The sequence below is a fragment of the Anopheles maculipalpis genome, chromosome X, assembly GCF_943734695.1.
Source record: "Anopheles maculipalpis chromosome X, idAnoMacuDA_375_x, whole genome shotgun sequence".
Classification (NCBI taxonomy): Eukaryota; Metazoa; Arthropoda; class Insecta; order Diptera; family Culicidae; genus Anopheles; species Anopheles maculipalpis.
In genome coordinates, this window is record NC_064870.1 from 17,976,439 (window position 1) to 17,997,218 (window position 20,780).

General features: G+C 41.0%; 2 protein-coding genes across 2 annotated transcripts; one reads left to right on the forward strand and one right to left on the reverse strand.

The window, feature by feature from the left end:
• The first annotated feature begins 3,289 nt into the window (after nucleotides 1-3,289).
• LOC126564198 (uncharacterized) lies at nucleotides 3,290-4,408 on the forward strand. Its single transcript, XM_050221170.1, has 4 exons — nucleotides 3,290-3,361; nucleotides 3,681-3,907; nucleotides 3,988-4,295; nucleotides 4,356-4,408. Exons 1-4 carry the CDS (start codon nucleotides 3,290-3,292, stop codon nucleotides 4,406-4,408), a joined length of 660 nt encoding a protein of 219 aa, XP_050077127.1.
• Nucleotides 4,409-4,975: 567 nt separating this feature from the next.
• On the reverse strand, nucleotides 4,976-20,383 carry LOC126564206 (uncharacterized). Its single transcript, XM_050221185.1, is given in 6 exon segments — nucleotides 4,976-5,022; nucleotides 16,664-17,089; nucleotides 17,154-17,461; nucleotides 17,534-17,954; nucleotides 18,027-18,153; nucleotides 19,874-20,383. Coding segments are annotated over 6 exon segments (1,839 nt in total).
• Between the last annotated feature and the right edge of the window lie 397 nt (nucleotides 20,384-20,780).

Below are 20,780 nucleotides of genomic sequence, written 5' to 3' on the forward strand. Positions count from 1 at the left end.
GATCCACCGGCGAGCGACAGTCGCGCGCGAGGTGTCCCAGGAGCAGACAACGATAGCAACGTTGTCGCTCGACTGGAGTCGGCATAGCCTCCTGTAAGTAGCTCACACACCCACACAGCTTGATGGACCGACCTGCTAAAGCCTTAGCCTGCTTTGCAGGGAGTCGAACGCGTGCCAGCTTGACACCGTCGAACTGTTCCCACATGCTGATCTTATTGACACCGGCCTTCCCCTCACTCGCGACGTCAAGGGCGTCGCGCAGCTCATTCTCCGTGGCAGACGGGTCGATGTGACTGACTATGAGTTCTCCCATGTCGGTCACAGATCGGGCGTTTCCATCATCACCCAACAGCTCCTGGATTTTTTTACGAACCACCTCCGTGTCTGCGGATCGGCTCAAAGGCAGCCGGAGGTTGCTGAACCGAGTGCGTCTACCCATCTTGACGTGTTGGGCGATGTCCTGCACACTCTGGTCCTGATTAAGTGCTCGACGGACCTTTGTGTAAACGTCCAGCCACGTCTTGCCGCCTTGAGGGATCACCTCGATTACGTCACATTTCAAGCGACGTGATCGGCGGGCTGGCTGTTGTTGTTGCTGCTGCTGTTGCTGCTGCCGTTGCTGCACATGCTGCTGTTGCTGGTTTTGCTGACGGGCCGGTTTGCGGGGCCCAACCACCGACCAGGTGTCGTCCCCTTGGGGCGGCACCATCGCAGCCACCGACGCGTGCTGCGGCCGTTGCTGCTGCTGCTGCTGGACCGGCTGCTGACGTGCCGGCTTACGGCGCACCACCTCAGCCCAAGTGCCGCCTACCTGGGCCGGGGACGGCACCACCGTAACCTTCACCGTATCCGCTCCCCGCTGCTGTTGTCCCTGCTGTTGCCGCTTCTGCTGCTGCTGCTGCTGCTGCTGCTGCTGCTGCTGCTGCTGCTCATTGGTGGGGCCGCTTCCCAGCCATTGAGCAATCAGCTCCTGCGTGCTGCGACGCTCAGCCTGCAGATCCGCTCGAAGAGTTACAGCTTCCTGTCGAGCGCAATCTTCACGATATCGCGCTTCCTCCCGTGCCGCCTGTACCTCCCTGCGTGACTCCTGAACCTCCCTGCGTGACTCCGCTGCCGATTATGCCATCTGAAGCCGTAGCATCGTCAGCTCCTGTCGAAGGGAATCGACCAGAGCTCGCAGTTCTTCATTGGTGGCGGTGCTCGCCTCGAGCAATCGCTTGAGCTCCTCATTGGAGCAGCCGCCCACCGAACTCTTCACTGCACCAGTAGCAGCCGTCCGCGTTAGAGCCACCCGTGGCTCTAATATTGTGGAGAGCCTCGCCGGTCTCTCCTCCGTAGACGCCATCCTGGGACGTAGTGTGCGCCCAGTCGTCGACATGTTCGAGGTTTCCGCTCTTTAAGCTGGGTTTACTCCCCCTTACTGGAGGACGCCAGCAGCGGACTGCACCGTGTGCAGTCACCTCCGTCACCCGGGTGGCAGGCCGCCACCGCTCCTGAACCGACTGAATGACGCTCATACGTCGGCTGCTCGCACTGAGGCTGCTGCTTCGCTGGCAATTGCGGCCACGTTGGCGGGCCTCCTCGCGTACCTGCCGCAACTCTTCACTGGCCTGCTCCCGGGCCAACCGCATATTTTGGCGAGCTTGCTCCGCGTTTGCGTCCATCCGTTGTAGGAGCATTGCCATCAGTTGTAGCTCCTTGATGGTCACTCGTAATTGCTCGATCGTGAGCGACAACCCATTGAGGAGCTTAAGCATCTCAGACATTTCCGGTCTCGATGGCTTTGAGCTCGGAACCTTTACCGTGGTCCGTGGAAGCACCACTCGCGCTTCCATTAGAGTGAGGAGTTTCGGAGGCCTCTCCTCGACGGACTCCGCCCGAGGTCGAAGCGCACGCCCAGTCGTTGCCATGTCTGGGCTTTGCTCCTCCTCTCCTGCTTACACAACACCACCCGCACCGATACCGCACTTTAGGCTGGATTTACTTCCTTTTACAAGGAACGCCATTAGTGAGATTTTGTTGGAAGAAGATGGACTCAGAATAGTGTTGCCGAGTGTTCCACTCGACAAGAGCGAATTTCAGCACTTTTTATCACTTTTAACAACTTTGAGCAGCTTGGTGCTCGACCAAAACTGATCGAATCGAGCAGATTCGAGTACCTTTGTAGTCCCCGCAACCTCCCCGAATTTTTTTCCACACGCTTTGGAAACTCGAGCAATTTCGAGCAGTTTTTCCAATAGCTCTCCAGCTCGAATCGATCAGCTGATGGGTTGCTGACACTCGCCTGAATTTTCCTCAACTTTTTTTATAATCGAGCAGTTTTCGAGCACAAACCGCCGATTCAAAAATTTTGTCTCCTGGGTACTGCTCGCCTTAAAAATTTTGTCCACGGAATATCAAAAAATGTCAGTGCACATTTTTTTGATTTTGCCCGTTTTTTCGAAGGAAATGGATTGGTAGCACTTCCACTAGCACAACGGTGAAAACCGCACTCAAATCGGACGATTTTCCGCGGAGTTAGTAAAAGTTTTCTGGAAAATCCGATAAATCACTTCCACAGCTGTCACAAAATGTGTCACTTTTTTGCCCGCTCCGATTTTTCGATATTTTGGTCACTTCTCAAGCAAACCGAACGGGGCAAAACAGCGTGTGTCTTGCTCTAAATCGTCTAGCTCACTTGTTTACACTTATGTACGAGTATTCTGTGACGTCATGAACTTTGGATTTGCCGTAACCGTACGATTCTGTGTTTCGTTCACACTCGTATAACTGTTTCATTCGCACTTACAGACGAGATAGGCCGAGCAATGTTTGTTTGCCAACGATATCGATGTTGTGTCTAGATCGTATCGATGCATTGGTTTTACATTTCGCTCAAACTCGTATGTCATTCCTCTCGCACTCACGGACAGTATAGACGGAGTAAATTTTTGTTCTGAAAGGTATCGATACATGTGTGTATACGCCGGGTGTTTTCCCTTGCTTGCACTGCTATACCTCACACACAAACGCATACATACACGCCTCGTACCTTTAAACGCGTAACCGTCTGAAATCACGCCAGACGGCGGAGTAAGTGAAAGCGAAAAAAATATTCTGGTGCCATGAAGTTTGTAGCTCTTTGATATTAAAAGAAACATATATTTTTAAAATACAGGAAAAATCATTATCTCACAAAGTATTTAGTTGTTCAGTTCAGTTTTAATAGGTGTTTATTTCTTGGGTGTTGGTCCAGCTGAGAGATCTTTGTAAAATAGTGTTATTTGAAAGTGTTGTTACCGTTTTTGTAATGGCTGACTTAAAACGTCTGCGTAAATCTGGCATGTTTTATCGCCAAGCTGCAAAGTATATGGCGCTGGAACCTACGGGAAAGGATAATCAGCATGCAGGACCAAGCCAACCATGTTAGTTGACTTTATTACACAAGTTTAACGAATATAAAGTTCGATTACATCGTAGTGTTAATGTTATATTATTATTTACAACATACCCAAAATATAGCCACGAGCAATTTAAACCATCAAATGCAGCGCTCATCGCCAACCCCAGAACAAAGTCCAGTACCAAATATGAACCAGACCGAAGAAGAATATGTCGAATTGGCTGACTACATCGATTGCTGTTCTTCCGAAGATGAGAATGAAATCAACACTGACGATACGTTCAATCAAATTATCGATAAAATGTCTATAGTTGATGGAATTCGTTACTGGGCACTTTCCACCAACGCGCCGTATAGCTCCATAAACATAATTTTAAAGCTTTTTAAAAAAGCCAACGTCAAAGTCCCTTTAACCGCTAAAACTTTGCTGCGGACAAATCGGAATCCTTCGACGGAGATAAAGCAGATTGGTAGTGGCCAGTTCTGGTACAGAGGGTTTGAAAAGTGCTTGCTAAATTATTTTCGGTAAGTGTTTTATTTGAAGCGAAACCTTTTTATTATTGTTGCAAGCTGATACTTTACGTTATTTTTTACATCCTTGTAAGCTTCAATAAAATAACAATTAAAAACTTATCGTTAACGGTGTCAATCGACGGGCTACCGCTATACAACAGCAGCAACATGCAGTTTTGGCCTATTCTGTTTACTGTGTATGAATTATCTGAATCGCCAGTAATGACAGCAGCAATATTCTGCGGACAAAATAAGCCAGAAAGCGTGGAGGAATATCTGCGACCAATGGTCGAAGAATTGAATTTTCTTACGACAAAAGGAATTACAATCAACGGAGAGTTTTTTACCGTAAAAATAAGATGCTTTGTTGCAGATACTCCAGCCAGAGCATTTATTAAAGGTAACTTTTTGCATTTGACGCATGACTACTGTTGATGATATGTATTAATTTTTGTATCAGGTGTAACAGGCCATACGGGATATGCAGGATGCTTAAAATGTACGGTAATTTGACACAAATTTGACAATTGACACAAATTTCAGAGCAACTGGAAAAGATTCAATTACCAACAGAAATCCACCGTAAGCTTCGATCGATAAAATATTTACATTATTGGAAAGCATCGGAGTGCGCATCCTTTCTTCACTACACATCAATAGTTATTTTGAAAGACCGTCTTCCAACTGATATTTATAATCACTTCATGTTACTTTTTTGCAAAGTAACATTACTCTCATCCACCATTTACAAAGATAAATGGCAATTTGCTGGTCAGTTTCTGGATCGCTTTGTACAAGATTTTGACAAAGTGTACGGCGAGAGATACATGAGCAGCAACGTGCACAACTTACAACACATGTATGACGAAGTGCAACGGTTTGGATCATTGTCGTCTATATCCACATACCCCTTTGAGAATCAATTGCAACATCTGAAACGAACACTTCGAAGCGGATTCAGAAACTTAGAACAAGCGATAAATCGAATATCTGAGTGTGATGAATTTCATCTCTCCAAATCAAATAGCCAGATAAAGTTTCCTACAGTTGCAGTTAAAGGAAATACCACAACCGTTCATGTCAGGCCCGGCTTTCAGCTTCGTAACAACCTGAGGGACAGTTGGTTCCTAGCAAAAGATGAAAAAATTGTTAAGTTTCACGAAACGAACCAGTGCTCCGAACATGACATCGATAAAATAAGCATTCAAGGCTATGAACTATGTGTGAAAGGTTTGATATTCAATGATCCGATCGAATCCAGCGAAATATTCATCTTTAAGGGATGTACAAATAGTTTATCAGAGTCTCTTATGGAAATGTCAATAGAACAAATTAAATGTAAATTAGTAGCGGTACACACGAATCGCAAACATGAAGCAATATTTATTCCTCTCATCCATACACTAGTTTAATAAAATGTGACAAAAACCTGGTTTATTTTATTTGTTTTTATTTATATTTAAGGATGACGGATTAACGCCGTATTGCCATGTGCGTTATGTTTTCATTATAATATCTTCGATTGTGTTTTATTCGCATCATTTAATAAATGATCAAATAAAGAAAATGGCAAATTATTCAACTAGGCGAAGCAATGGAACGTGCATTAGTTTTATTACCATATGCGTAGTAAAGATACTTTAACTTAAGTTTATTCAAACGTCATTATAATTTACCAGCTAAGAAGGTGCTTAAAAGTAGATTTTTTAAGATGAAAAAAGTTTTCTGAGATATCAAGCATTTAAAAATACTGAACTTATCCATTAATCCTGATTTAATCCGTTTTTTCTTTAACCTTACAAAATGTCGTTCTTTCCTCACCTAAATGTACACGCGAACAAGCATGATTTAATTTGGTTTTTAAAAACTTAGCCAAATAATCCGAGGTTACAACTAAACTCACGTTACTTCCCACGGTTATAAATAAATCTAAAATATTATTAAAACTACGTAACTCTACTTTCCTTTCGTCCTTTGTGCGACTGAGCCCTGTCCAGCTGCATTTAGCAAAAAGGGTCTTGGTAAAAATTAAATCTATTAACACGTGTAATCGTCTTTTTACATTCGATTCTGTAACTTGCGCATGCAACCAACGCACTACATTTTGCCTATAAGTACTGTCTAATTCTAAACGTTCATCAAATCTCTTCCTCGGTTTTCAAAGGCTCTAAGGTAAATTCTGTTCTTGGAAGAAGTCCTTCTCTTGGACAGCTAGCTGCCAATACTTCATTCAATGCTTGGGTTTGTCGAGCCGAGTTTTTCAATAGTACATCCATTTTACCGTTAAGCTGCGTTTTCAAAAATTCGACTTCTTGCTCCAATGACTTGATTTGCTGAACGTAAAGATTTGTCATGGCCACAGTCAATCCTTCATCGTTTGTTTCATCTAATAAAGAATTGCTTAATTTTCTCTTTTTGGCATCTGAAAATCAAAATAAGCATAAACAAATTTCCAAAAAAATGCAAGACACAAATACTTACTATTTGATTAAAGAAGCTGTGTTTCGTTGACGGTAGTAGTTGCTGTTGTTGTTGTGGATGTTGAAATAGCATTTGAATCTGCAAATAATAGTTCAACAAGTAAAGATAACAATGAAGTTGAAATGCTTGTTATGCATGATCATTTCATACGTGCCTTGGCGTAACTCTTCCAAAGGTTGTCTACATGACCGAAATTGAAACGCTGTCGATGATGTCGAAGCTTGCAAATAAGTTTCTGTAAATTCATTAAAATGTTTCAGTACTAACAAAGTAGTTAATACAATTTTTCCCACGTTAACATACCTTTTGCAATTGGAACAGTATTTTCCTTTCCAGTGTCAGTGGAAAGGAATTTTGTGCTAACGCACAAAATTACAATATATTTATAAAAAGCTGTTATATTATAATATATATATTAAATATTTATATAATATATATATTTATAAAAAGTATTAGGATCGAAAGGTAGCATTCAAATTGTATTTTGTTTTGTATGGTTTACAAAATACAATTTGAATGCTACCTTTCGATCCTAATACTTTGACAAATTGGTTGTACTCAGATGAAAACGGCATCCTATCTGTTTCTTTGTCCAGCGGCATTTTGCTTAAATAGTAAATGATGATAATGAATAAAGTCGATGCATTACATCACGGTCCACCACGACGATTCTTAACAAAACCATGGATCATTGAAACTCAACAATGATATTCATTATAGTTTGCTAGTTTTGCATTTACCAAATACAAATACAAGAATGTACACAAAAACACATTTTCTTTAACTTGCGATCCTATATAGCGCATGTAAAACAAAACCTACTCCGATCCACACTAGATTATCACGACTAAAAAGGACCATCGCATCACCACCGGAGCAAATCATATGGTAAATATGCATTATACACTAAGAATCACAGTTCAATTCTCACTTCTCCTGCTCACCTCTAGATATCCAGAAAAAAACAGTACTGCATATTTCAATCTCTCCTCTACACACAGGCTCAAAAGCAGCTACCTTGATCCATAAGAGAAACAGAGCAAAAAGCATGTAAGAACGAACAAGCAGTGCGAAAGAGAAAAAAAACAGCATACACACAAATCAATTTTTTGCACATTTTTCATGACGTCAAAAGCTTCACACACACCACTGCAAAACCACGGCAACGACAATTTTGTGACGTCATAACTTGTGGTAAACAAAATTGCCCCATACGTTTCTGACTACCCAACCAAAACGAACGGGGCAAAACAGCGTGTGTCTTGCTCTAAATCGTCTAGCTCACTTGTTTACACTTATGTACGAGTATTCTGTGACGTCATGAACTTTGGATTTGCCGTAACCGTACGATTCTGTGTTTCGTTCACACTCGTATAACTGTTTCATTCGCACTTACAGACGAGATAGGCCGAGCAATGTTTGTTTGCCAACGATATCGATGTTGTGTCTAGATCGTATCGATGCATTGGTTTTACATTTCGCTCAAACTCGTATGTCATTCCTCTCGCACTCACGGACAGTATAGACGGAGTAAATTTTTGTTCTGAAAGGTATCGATACATGTGTGTATACGCCGGTTGTTTTCCCTTGCTTGCACTGCTATACCTCACACACAAACGCATACATACACGCCTCGTACCTTTAAACGCGTAACCGTCTGAAATCACGCCAGACGGCGGAGTAAGTGAAAGCGAAAAAAATATTCTGGTGCCATGAAGTTTGTAACTCTTTGATATTAAAAGAAACATATATTTTTTAAATACAGGAAAATTCATTATCTCACAAAGTATTTAGTTGTTCAGTTCAGTTTTAATAGGTGTTTATTTCTTGGGTGTTGGTCCAGCTGAGAGATCTTTGTAAAATAGTGTTATTTGAAAGTGTTGTTACCGTTTTTGTAATGGCTGACTTAAAACGTCTGCGTAAATCTGGCATGTTTTATCGCCAAGCTGCAAAGTATATGGCGCTGGAACCTACGGGAAAGGATAATCAGCATGCAGGACCAAGCCAACCATGTTAGTTGACTTTATTACACAAGTTTAACGAATATAAAGTTCGATTACATCGTAGTGTTATTGTTATATTATTATTTACAACATACCCAAAATATAGCCACGAGCAATTTAAACCATGAAATGCAGCGCACATCGCCAACCCCAGAACAAAGTCCAGTACCAAATATGAACCAGACCGAAGAAGAATATGTCGAATTGGCTGACTACATCGATTGCTGTTCTTCCGAAGATGAGAATGAAATCAACACTGACGATACGTTCAATCAAATTATCGATAAAATTTCTATAGTTGATGGAATTCGTTACTGGGCACTTTCCACCATTGCGCCGCATAGCTCCATAAACATAATTTTAAAGCTTTTTAAAAAAGCCAACGTTAAAGTTCCTTTAACTGCTAAAACTTTGCTGTGGACAAATCGGAATCCTTCGACGGACTTCAGTACTAACAAAGTAGTTAATACAATTTTTCCCACGTTAACATACCTTTCGCAATTGGAACAGTATTTTCCTTTCCAGTGTCAGTAGCTAACGCACAATATTTCAATATATTTATAAAAAGCTGTTTAAACCATACAAAATGCAATTTGAATGCTACCTTTCGATCCTAATACTTTGACAAATTGGTTGTACTCAGATGAAAACGTCACATCATCTGTTTCTTTGTCCAGCGGCATTTTGCTTAAATAGTAAAAGATGATAATGAATAAAGGCGATGCATTACATCACGGTCCACCACGACGATTCTTAACAAAACCATGGATCATTGAAACTCAACAATGATATTCATTATAGTTTGCTAGTTTTGCATTTACCAAATACAAATACAAGAATGTACACAAAAAACACATTTTCTTTAACTTGCGATCCTATATAGCGCATGTAAAACAAAACCTACTCCGATCCACACTAGATTATCACGACTAAAAAGGACCATCGCATCACCACCGGAGCAAATCATATGGTAAATATGCATTATACACTAAGAATCACAGTTCAATTCTCACTTCTCCTGCTCACCTCTAGATATCCAGAAAAAAACAGTACTGCATATTTCAATCTCTCCTCTACACACAGGCTCAAAAGCAGCTACCTTGATCCATAAGAGAAACAGAGCAAAAAGCATGTAAGAACGAACAAGCAGTGCGAAAGAGAAAAAAAACAGCATACACACAAATAAATTTTTTGCACATTTTTCATGACGTCAAAAGCTTCACACACACCGCTGCAAAACCACGGCAACGACAATTTTGTGACGTCATAACTTGTGGTAAACAAAATTGCCCCATACGTTTCTGACTACCCAACCAAAACGAACGGGGCAAAACAGCGTGTGTCTTGCTCTAAATCGTCTAGCTCACTTGTTTACACTTATGTACGAGTATTCTGTGACGTCATGAACTTTGGATTTGCCGTAACCGTACGATTCTGTGTTTCGTTCACACTCGTATAACTGTTTCATTCGCACTTACAGACGAGATAGGCCGAGCAATGTTTGTTTGCCAACGATATCGATGTTGTGTCTAGATCGTATCGATGCATTGGTTTTACATTTCGCTCAAACTCGTATGTCATTCCTCTCGCACTCACGGACAGTATAGACGGAGTAAATTTTTGTTCTGAAAGGTATCGATACATGTGTGTATACGCCGGGTGTTTTCCCTTGCTTGCACTGCTATACCTCACACACAAACGCATACATACACGCCTCGTACCTTTAAACGCGTAACCGTCTGAAATCACGCCAGACGGCGGAGTAAGTGAAAGCGAAAAAAATATTCTGGTGCCATGAAGTTTGTAACTCTTTGATATAAAAAGAAACATATATTTTTGAAATACAGGAAAATTCATTATCTCACAAAGTATTTAGTTGTTCAGTTCAGTTTTAATAGGTGTTTATTTCTTGGGTGTTGGTCCAGCTGAGAGATCTTTGTAAAATAGTGTTATTTGAAAGTGTTGTTACCGTTTTTGTAATGGCTGACTTAAAACGTCTGCGTAAATCTGGCATGTTTTATCGCCAAGCTGCAAAGTATATGGCGCTGGAACCTACGGGAAAGGATAATCAGCATGCAGGACCAAGCCAACCATGTTAGTTGACTTTATTACACAAGTTTAACGAATATAAAGTTCGATTACATCGTAGTGTTATTGTTATATTATTATTTACAACATACCCAAAATATAGCCACGAGCAATTTAAACCATGAAATGCAGCGCACATCGCCAACCCCAGAACAAAGTCCAGTACCAAATATGAACCAGACCGAAGAAGAATATGTCGAATTGGCTGACTACATCGATTGCTGTTCTTCCGAAGATGAGAATGAAATCAACACTGACGATACGTTCAATCAAATTATCGATAAAATTTCTATAGTTGATGGAATTCGTTACTGGGCACTTTCCACCATTGCGCCGCATAGCTCCATAAACATAATTTTAAAGCTTTTTAAAAAATCCAACGTTAAAGTTCCTTTAACTGCTAAAACTTTGCTGTGGACAAATCGGAATCCTTCGACGGACTTCAGTACTAACAAAGTAGTTAATACAATTTTTCCCACGTTAACATACCTTTCGCAATTGGAACAGTATTTTCCTTTCCAGTGTCAGTAGCTAACGCACAATATTTCAATATATTTATAAAAAGCTGTTTAAACCATACAAAATGCAATTTGAATGCTACCTTTCGATCCTAATACTTTGACAAATTGGTTGTACTCAGATGAAAACGTCACATCATCTGTTTCTTTGTCCAGCGGCATTTTGCTTAAATAGTAAAAGATGATAATGAATAAAGGCGATGCATTACATCACGGTCCACCACGACGATTCTTAACAAAACCATGGATCATTGAAACTCAACAATGATATTCATTATAGTTTGCTAGTTTTGCATTTACCAAATACAAATACAAGAATGTACACAAAAAACACATTTTCTTTAACTTGCGATCCTATATAGCGCATGTAAAACAAAACCTACTCCGATCCACACTAGATTATCACGACTAAAAAGGACCATCGCATCACCACCGGAGCAAATCATATGGTAAATATGCATTATACACTAAGAATCACAGTTCAATTCTCACTTCTCCTGCTCACCTCTAGATATCCAGAAAAAAACAGTACTGCATATTTCAATCTCTCCTCTACACACAGGCTCAAAAGCAGCTACCTTGATCCATAAGAGAAACAGAGCAAAAAGCATGTAAGAACGAACAAGCAGTGCGAAAGAGAAAAAAAACAGCATACACACAAATAAATTTTTTGCACATTTTTCATGACGTCAAAAGCTTCACACACACCGCTGCAAAACCACGGCAACGACAATTTTGTGACGTCATAACTTGTGGTAAACAAAATTGCCCCATACGTTTCTGACTACCCAACCAAAACGAACGGGGCAAAACAGCGTGTGTCTTGCTCTAAATCGTCTAGCTCACTTGTTTACACTTATGTACGAGTATTCTGTGACGTCATGAACTTTGGATTTGCCGTAACCGTACGATTCTGTGTTTCGTTCACACTCGTATAACTGTTTCATTCGCACTTACAGACGAGATAGGCCGAGCAATGTTTGTTTGCCAACGATATCGATGTTGTGTCTAGATCGTATCGATGCATTGGTTTTACATTTCGCTCAAACTCGTATGTCATTCCTCTCGCACTCACGGACAGTATAGACGGAGTAAATTTTTGTTCTGAAAGGTATCGATACATGTGTGTATACGCCGGGTGTTTTCCCTTGCTTGCACTGCTATACCTCACACACAAACGCATACATACACGCCTCGTACCTTTAAACGCGTAACCGTCTGAAATCACGCCAGACGGCGGAGTAAGTGAAAGCGAAAAAAATATTCTGGTGCCATGAAGTTTGTAACTCTTTGATATAAAAAGAAACATATATTTTTGAAATACAGGAAAATTCATTATCTCACAAAGTATTTAGTTGTTCAGTTCAGTTTTAATAGGTGTTTATTTCTTGGGTGTTGGTCCAGCTGAGAGATCTTTGTAAAATAGTGTTATTTGAAAGTGTTGTTACCGTTTTTGTAATGGCTGACTTAAAACGTCTGCGTAAATCTGGCATGTTTTATCGCCAAGCTGCAAAGTATATGGCGCTGGAACCTACGGGAAAGGATAATCAGCATGCAGGACCAAGCCAACCATGTTAGTTGACTTTATTACACAAGTTTAACGAATATAAAGTTCGATTACATCGTAGTGTTATTGTTATATTATTATTTACAACATACCCAAAATATAGCCACGAGCAATTTAAACCATGAAATGCAGCGCACATCGCCAACCCCAGAACAAAGTCCAGTACCAAATATGAACCAGACCGAAGAAGAATATGTCGAATTGGCTGACTACATCGATTGCTGTTCTTCCTGTGAGATGAGAATGAAATCAACACTGACGATACGTTCAATCAAATTATCGATAAAATGTCAATAGTTGATGGAATTCGTTACTGGGCACTTTCCACCAACGCGCCGCATAGCTCCATAAACATAATTTTAAAGCTTTTTAAAAAAGCCAACGTTAAAGTTCCTTTAACTGCTAAAACTTTGCTGTGGACAAATCGGAATCCTTCGACGGACTTCAGTACTAACAAAGTAGTTAATACAATTTTTCCCACGTTAACATACCTTTCGCAATTGGAACAGTATTTTCCTTTCCAGAGTCAGTAGCTAACGCACAATATTTCAATATATTTATAAAAAGCTGTTTAAACCATACAAAATGCAATTTGAATGCTACCTTTCGATCCTAATACTTTGACAAATTGGTTGTACTCAGATGAAAACGTCACATCATCTGTTTCTTTGTCCAGCGGCATTTTGCTTAAATAGTAAAAGATGATAATGAATAAAGGCGATGCATTACATCACGGTCCACCACGACGATTCTTAACAAAACCATGGATCATTGAAACTCAACAATGATATTCATTATAGTTTGCTAGTTTTGCATTTACCAAATACAAATACAAGAATGTACACAAAAAACACATTTTCTTTAACTTGCGATCCTATATAGCGCATGTAAAACAAAACCTACTCCGATCCACACTAGATTATCACGACTAAAAAGGACCATCGCATCACCACCGCAGCAAATCATATGGTAAATATGCATTATACACTAATAATCACAGTTCAATTCTCACTTCTCCTGCTCACCTCTAGATATCCAGAAAAAACAGTACTGCATATTTCAATCTCTCCTCTACACACAGGCTCAAAAGCAGCTACCTTGATCCATAAGAGAAACAGAGCAAAAAGCATGTAAGAACGAACAAGCAGTGCGAAAGAGAAAAAAACAGCATACACAAATCAATTTTTTTGCACATTTTTCATGACGTCGAAAATTTTGTGACGTCGTTACTTGTGGTAAACAAAATTGCCCCATACGTTTCTGACTACGGGGCAATCATCGCGACAAAAGTAGGGCCCCATTTTAGCCCCATTCTTGCAACGACTTTACCTATTTTGTTGTGCTTGGGTTTCACTTCATTTTCGGTTCGTACCCAAATGACAATTCGACAGCATGAAAAACAGGGCAAAACTGACTGCTCCGCATTTTGGTTCGGATTGAATCACAAATCCGGACTTCTATCAGTGAGACGAGAGAACGATGATGATGAGGTGAGAGGAGTGAGAAGCTCAAAAATGTGAGAACCAGGGCGAGTGAGAACTGATAATAAAAAATAAGGTGAACTGATAATATAAATTCGAAATAAAAAAAATCGGTAACGAAAAAAACCGAACTAGCGAGATCGTTACTCTTTGGGAGAATTGTGTGTGTGGATATGTTATCAGTTGAGTATTGACCATATCAGCGTGTGCTTTCACTGGTGATATATATATTGTGGTGCAGCTAGGAGAAGAACTGTAAGTAGAGAAGAAGTGAAGAATTATATATTTATGCAATAGTGAACTTACTTTTATTTCGTCAATCGAACCGTGGTGCCTGTGTTTAGCGATCCAGTAACATCTGCGTTTGGCCAATTTGAGGTGTGATTGGCTAGTCGCACAGAGCCTTACAAAAATATCATCAGCAGCGATCATCGTCAAGCGGATAATAAGAATTTAAGACGCGCAACAGTGAGGTGTGTATGCGTGTGTGAGTGTGTGTGTATAGTTTTTTTTTAATTTTCATTCAATTTTAGCTAAAATGGATACACCTTTGCCAAAACGTCAATGCAAAACCGTGGAAGTTTTATCCATTGATGATTTCGTGGATGAGTTGATCCTTTGCAACGACGATGCAGGGACGATTCAAGGCGAGCATGAGGATGCTAATGACATTATGGCAATGTTAAAGAAAATATTGGTTAATCAAAACACCATTATTGATGAATTGCGGCGGCAAAAGATGGACATAATGGAGCGATGAAAAAAGCGATGAAAAAAAATCCCCCAGAGGGATTTAGCAAACTAAAATCTAAACAGCATTTAGATGATTTTGATACAAAATTAGGATCAGAAGAAGTGTTTAAAGACAGTGTAGTTAAGTGGTTGGATGAAAATATTACCAAAGGTGATATGAAAAATAGGATGAATGAGGCACGTGATCTAATCTTCTGTTCAAAGTTGTCTGCAGGTTGCAGCTGGAAAGGTGGTCCGTATTCCAATCCAAATATTCCTATAGCTTCTTATATAAACCTATGAGAGCTTTTCCGATTAATTGGAAGTAACTCGTTTAGTGAGGCCACTGAAAAAGACGTAGAAGACTTTTTCAAACTAAAACTACCATATGGAAAGAATCGTTTAACTTTGAAAAAATCGAAAATAGACTCCACGTAAGTTTGTATAAACATCTAAAATAGTTGATATCTGGTATCTGGAAATCTTGTTATCAAGATGAATCAATATTCTTACTACAATGTGCGACACCATGAACTTGATTATGTGTTTTGTTCAAATTTTTGGGAATTAATTAAAGAAACGCATTTAATCTCATTTTGTTATCGTTTGTTTATTGCTATTACTTTCAGTATTATGATTATTGTTAAAAATTTACAAAATGTTCTGTTCATAATAATAATTATGGTTAAAATTGTAATGGTATAATTTATAATGATTTCTTTCTTTATTTTATTATTATTGCTGTTGTAGATTAAACTGCAGGAATTGTATCAATTAGTTGAATTTCATTGATTATAAGTTCCAGATCATATTATACCCTAAATTAATTCAAATAAAGACAAAAGGCTTGTCCGTATTTCTTATCATTTATAATATCAATGGAACAAGGCAAAAAATCAATGTTACGTTTATTTTATTACACATTAATCTTACATACTACCGACCTTATACCGGGTCCTCTCGGTTGCTTACAATCCACACTTAAACTAAGAAAAAATTGAGGCAGAGTATTTAGTTCTGCCTCTGGATTAAGTCCGACCTTATACCGGGTCTACTCGGTTGCTTACAATCTATACTTAACCTACTTAACCTACTTTTCATTCTGTTAAAGTGTGAATCAATGGATTGAAATGCACTTTAGGTTCGTTTCGAGTTTTCTTAATTGCTACCATTTTGCTTTTTATATCATTAATAGCTTATGAAAACTATAAGCTTATGAAAACGACTTATCGGGGTTCCTGATAAGTCGTTTTCATAAGCTTTATAGTTATAAATCATTTCAGAAGTACAAGGAGTTGCAAATGCTTGAAATCGTCTTATCAAAGGATACCCGTATACAACTATGGTCCCTGATTCTTCTGTAGCTTTCTCGTACTTAACTATAATATTTCGCCTTGTTAAAAACCAACAATCCTTGAATCGATTCCTTAGCATAAACCCTTTCCTAACCTGCAAGATAACCTCATCCTTTTAAATTTTTAATATAGGATAAACAATATTGTCGCGCCTATCGGCAGTTTCAATATCTCGTAACAATGTTATTTTTCCTATCGCATGTTGTAAACTTCGGTAGCCAGATCGTACATAACTATGCTTAATATGTTGTAGCTTATCTTCAAAAGGGTATGTGGAAATAGTGTTCAAAGGGCCAAATTTACAAACGTCATCGTATACATGAATTAGCAGATGAACGTTACTGACTAAATACATACGGTTGTACACTATTTTGTAATCTTCAACAAATTTCCGCAATAATATGCCTGCATAGTGCCAGTGCTCTTTAAAGGCTGTAGACGATAACATGGTTAAAGCGCAATACAATAATTTAAAATGCTCGTACGCTACTCTGCCTATTCTTTCCTGTAGTACTACTATTCCTCCGTAATTTAAAAAACTACCTAATTCAGAGGCTTTCCAGTAGTGCAACGATTCCAGGGACCTAAATCTTCTGTGGATTTCTGAAGGCAATTGTATGCTTACAAGCTCCTCTGAAATTTCGGCTATCTCATCTTTAGACCATTTTTTGAAGGGTTTAAGATCACCTTCGGTCCACCCTAGCAGAAGCTTATGTACGACACCAACATGAACCAGATGCAAAATATCGCTCGTAGTTACATCCTTTATCATGTCAAAATTCTTCAGGTCGGTTAATGGTGTTTCACCTCTGCGATGCCCTTTTGCGTTACATGGCTCATTCCGGAACTCTACGTCGGTTCTTAAATCAACGGTCGTGTCCTCGAATATAACTTTCTTTGGGTTTTTGAGGCTAGTACCAAGTCGTTTACATTTCATGCATCCGTGAACGCCGTTGTAATAGCAATCCTCTAAAAGTCCAAGAACAAAAAAATTGTACTCCACGTGGTTATTTGTAAAAATTTAAATACTTACGTTTAATGAAGGCGCGTGCTGGAGAGTCAGCGATGAACACTCGTACAGAAAGAGATATTTCTTTGCCATTAATTTTAATTTTGTTGTCCTGCAGGTTATTGAGCTCTGTCACCAATGGTCTTAAGAAAGTCTCGCCATCGGATGGTTTGTTAGCACCACAAAATATTCTCACAACCATAACGGGAACATCCGGAATGTTATGTAGCTTCATCAATATAGGCCACATCTGTGTAGGGCTACGATTGTACACAGGAACTCCGTCTGTTGAAAGATTCAGCTCAAATGTGTTCTCTGCTACAACCACATTGCTGAGGAATTTACAGAAAAGGTGTTGATGGGATTAGAATTTGCACATAATAATAAAGGAATAATTAAATTACCGGAAATAATGCTGCAAACAACATTCAACTCCTTGGTACCACATTTGACCTCCTCCTGGAACTGTAGCTATTTGGTCGCTAACGTTTACCGGAGCTTTTAGCAATGTCCTTACATCCTGCGGAAGAGATGAAAAAGCAGAAAGAGAAGACACATTACGCAGTATCGCAAGTAAATTATTGCTTGCGTTGCGAGAAACTTTGTTGAGAATGAACCAAGTTCGCAAAGAGTCTCACAACTTCAAGCTTTCAGAACTGATTTCTGAAATTTCTTCCTCCAAATATTCTTCTTCACACCACTCCCTTTCATCACTGTCGTCGTTGTCGATAGATGCTTCATCGCTGATATATTCGTCATCAAGAATGTCTTCCACATACTCTTCTTTGATGTATTCGACTTCCAGATCGCGATTTAAAAAAGCATCTACAAATATAGGGTAAAATGAGCTTATTAGTAGTTGGTTTAAAACAAATTTAAAACGTTTTAAAACAATACCTTCCGCAGATTGCACAATTGCCGATAAGCCACTGGGTCCCGCTGAATTATGCTGTTCAGCCCACTCTCTTTCAAACTGCGCTTCTAGTTGCGCACACCTCTTGTAGAACATGCCACTCCGCTTAAACTTTTTCGGGAACATATTCGAAGATTAACACTCGCGATTTTCCGTCTGAAAATGAAAATTAAGAAAAAACACTTTCTCGAAACTGTTAATGTTCAAAATAAATATTATCCGAGCGGGAAGCGTTTTCCACCAAATCCCTCGATAATTTTCGTTCAATTTTGTATAAATATCGCAGCGATTTTTGCACAATCCAGTAGCAGCTAATGTTTTGGCGGTTATAAAGTTCAGCTGATCGTCTAGCTAGCGTTAGTTGTCCACACACACGATGTACATAACCACATACGGTGATCATACCGAACAGCACCGTGACAAAATGTGGGTGTAGTTCACACACGTTACACATATCTACACACGGTGGTCATACCGTACGGTAAAAAGTTCAACTCGCATGAGCAAAATGTGGGTGGAGTTCACACACACGCTACACATAACCACACACGGCGATCATACCATGCAGCTCATGTGGGCAAGATCGGGTGCCGATGCAAAATCCGAGCTCGCTACCGTGTGATAAGGCTGGTCTGCGAATGAGAGAAAGGCTCATGAGGGCATTTTTTGCTTGGCAGTCAGCTCTCCATACAAACCTCTGCTGCTCACCATGGAGGAGAGAAGCAGAATGCTTACTCACTATGGAACAGGCAGGCAGTCAGTGCTGCTCAGTATGGAAACCTTCAGCTGTCATCACGCTCGCTATAGTGAGATGCTGTTGAATTGTCATTTGGGTAATCGTTAGTTCAGGCTTTTACGCTTCTTTTGATACCTCATCCGGCCCGATCCGACGAGAAATGGCCGAGAAATCTCACTTCCGGTTCGCGACGCCCGGCGGTAGCACCTCCTGGTCACTTTTCGAACACGATTTTTCGGTATTTGCACAATAAGGGACACAGAAACTATCGTTTGCAACCGTTTCCGGCCCGCTGGCTGCAAATTTTTGTGCAAATCCCAAAACTGTCACTTGTTGTTGTTGTTGTTGTTGCAATGGGACACGTAATTTTTTCAACCTCACTTTTTATTTCGCACTTATTTTTATCGGAGTGATGTCATCGACCCCGCAAACGAAAGAACTCGTTAAAATCTATCGATTGTAGTGTATTTTGGCCTCCTCACTACAATATTCGCTAAACCATGAGTGAAAATGTGCCCCCATACAAAATGTATGGGAGAAATGTTTACATTGTTTTTCACTTTTTTTACGCAATATTTGGCCGATTTTCGATCGGTCTTCACTGTTATCTCGCTTTTTGCACCGTTAACTACACTTTATGAACGTTTTTGAGGCTCTTACACGAAATTTTACCACCAAATTCAATAATTTTCGGCGGAGATACTTTATTGACTTGATGACAAGTCAACTTCTCGAATGTCACGCCCCGGAATAATTGTTTTTTTTTGTTTTAAAACAGCTGTATTCAATACCTATATTGTTAACATAGCTCTTGTCGTTATACTGCTGTTCCTTACCATCCCTTCTCCCGTACCCGTGAGGGATTAGGAAAAGGGATCTCTACCACCCTACAAGGGCGTTTCCGCCCATTGTGCCCTTAAGGCTCGCCTTTCTTATCTGCCCTGTCCTGTGTGTATGGCGTTTCCGCCCCCATGTCGCCGCTTATTTTTTGCGCCATTCATGGCTGAACCCCCGCATCACGCTTATTTTTTGTGCCCTCGGGCATGCGGCTTCAAAAAAGGACCTTCAGTGCCGGGGGCAGGACGGATGTCCTACCTGATGTGGGCCCTTGCAGGCTGCACAGCAGATGTTCGCCTTGCAGTCCTCCGCCAGATGGTCCGGCTGGCCGCAGCGGATGCACGCTGTCGAGCGGTCGATCTGGCTTTGACACTGAGCCCGAACGTGGCCGAACTCCAGGCAACGGAAGCACCGTTGCTGCTGAGTGGGCGCCGGTTGCAGTTTCTGGACAGAACACTGCGTAAACAAGATTCTCACCTGCTGTTCGTCCACCCTCTCCGCTGCCTTGATCGGCAGCTTCACCGTTGCTGTCAGAGTTCCGTTCCAGGCCTCTCGCAGGCTGACCGCCGACTCGTCCAGTGCTTGCTCCGAGACCTTGGTCAGGGCATGCGCCACGTCCTTCTTGGATGCTAAAGGGTCCACTTCCGTCATTCGTACGTCCGCCGCCTGCGCCACTAATCGACAGGCAATCGGCGTTGTCGCGTTGTCGCAAACCGCCTTGACCTTTTGGAAGATCTCCATGGAATTGGAGTCTTCCGGCAGGTCCATGACCAGGCGAGCGCGAGAGGTCCGCCGACCAACTCCCAGAACGTGTGTGATCGCCTGAAGTTCGGGTGCCGAACGGATCAGCTGGTACTTACCCGTCCAGGTTTGGCCTTCGCTGGAGGTGACTTCGATCGCGTCAGTTTTCGCCTTTGACGTTCGTTGCTGCTGCGGTATTTGATGTCCTCCGCGTGGTGCAGGTTGATGCTGCGACCGGCTCGCCGATGGGCCAGCAACCGCTGATTGTTGTGGCTGCCGCCGTTGCTGCTGCTGCTGAGTTGGTTGGGCTGGCTGTTGCTGCTGCTGCTGCGACCGCTGTTGCTGCTGCTGCTGCGGCTGTTGGGTCGACCGTTGACGTGCCGGTTTACGGCTCGGCACCGTCGTCCATCGACTACCCGCCTGC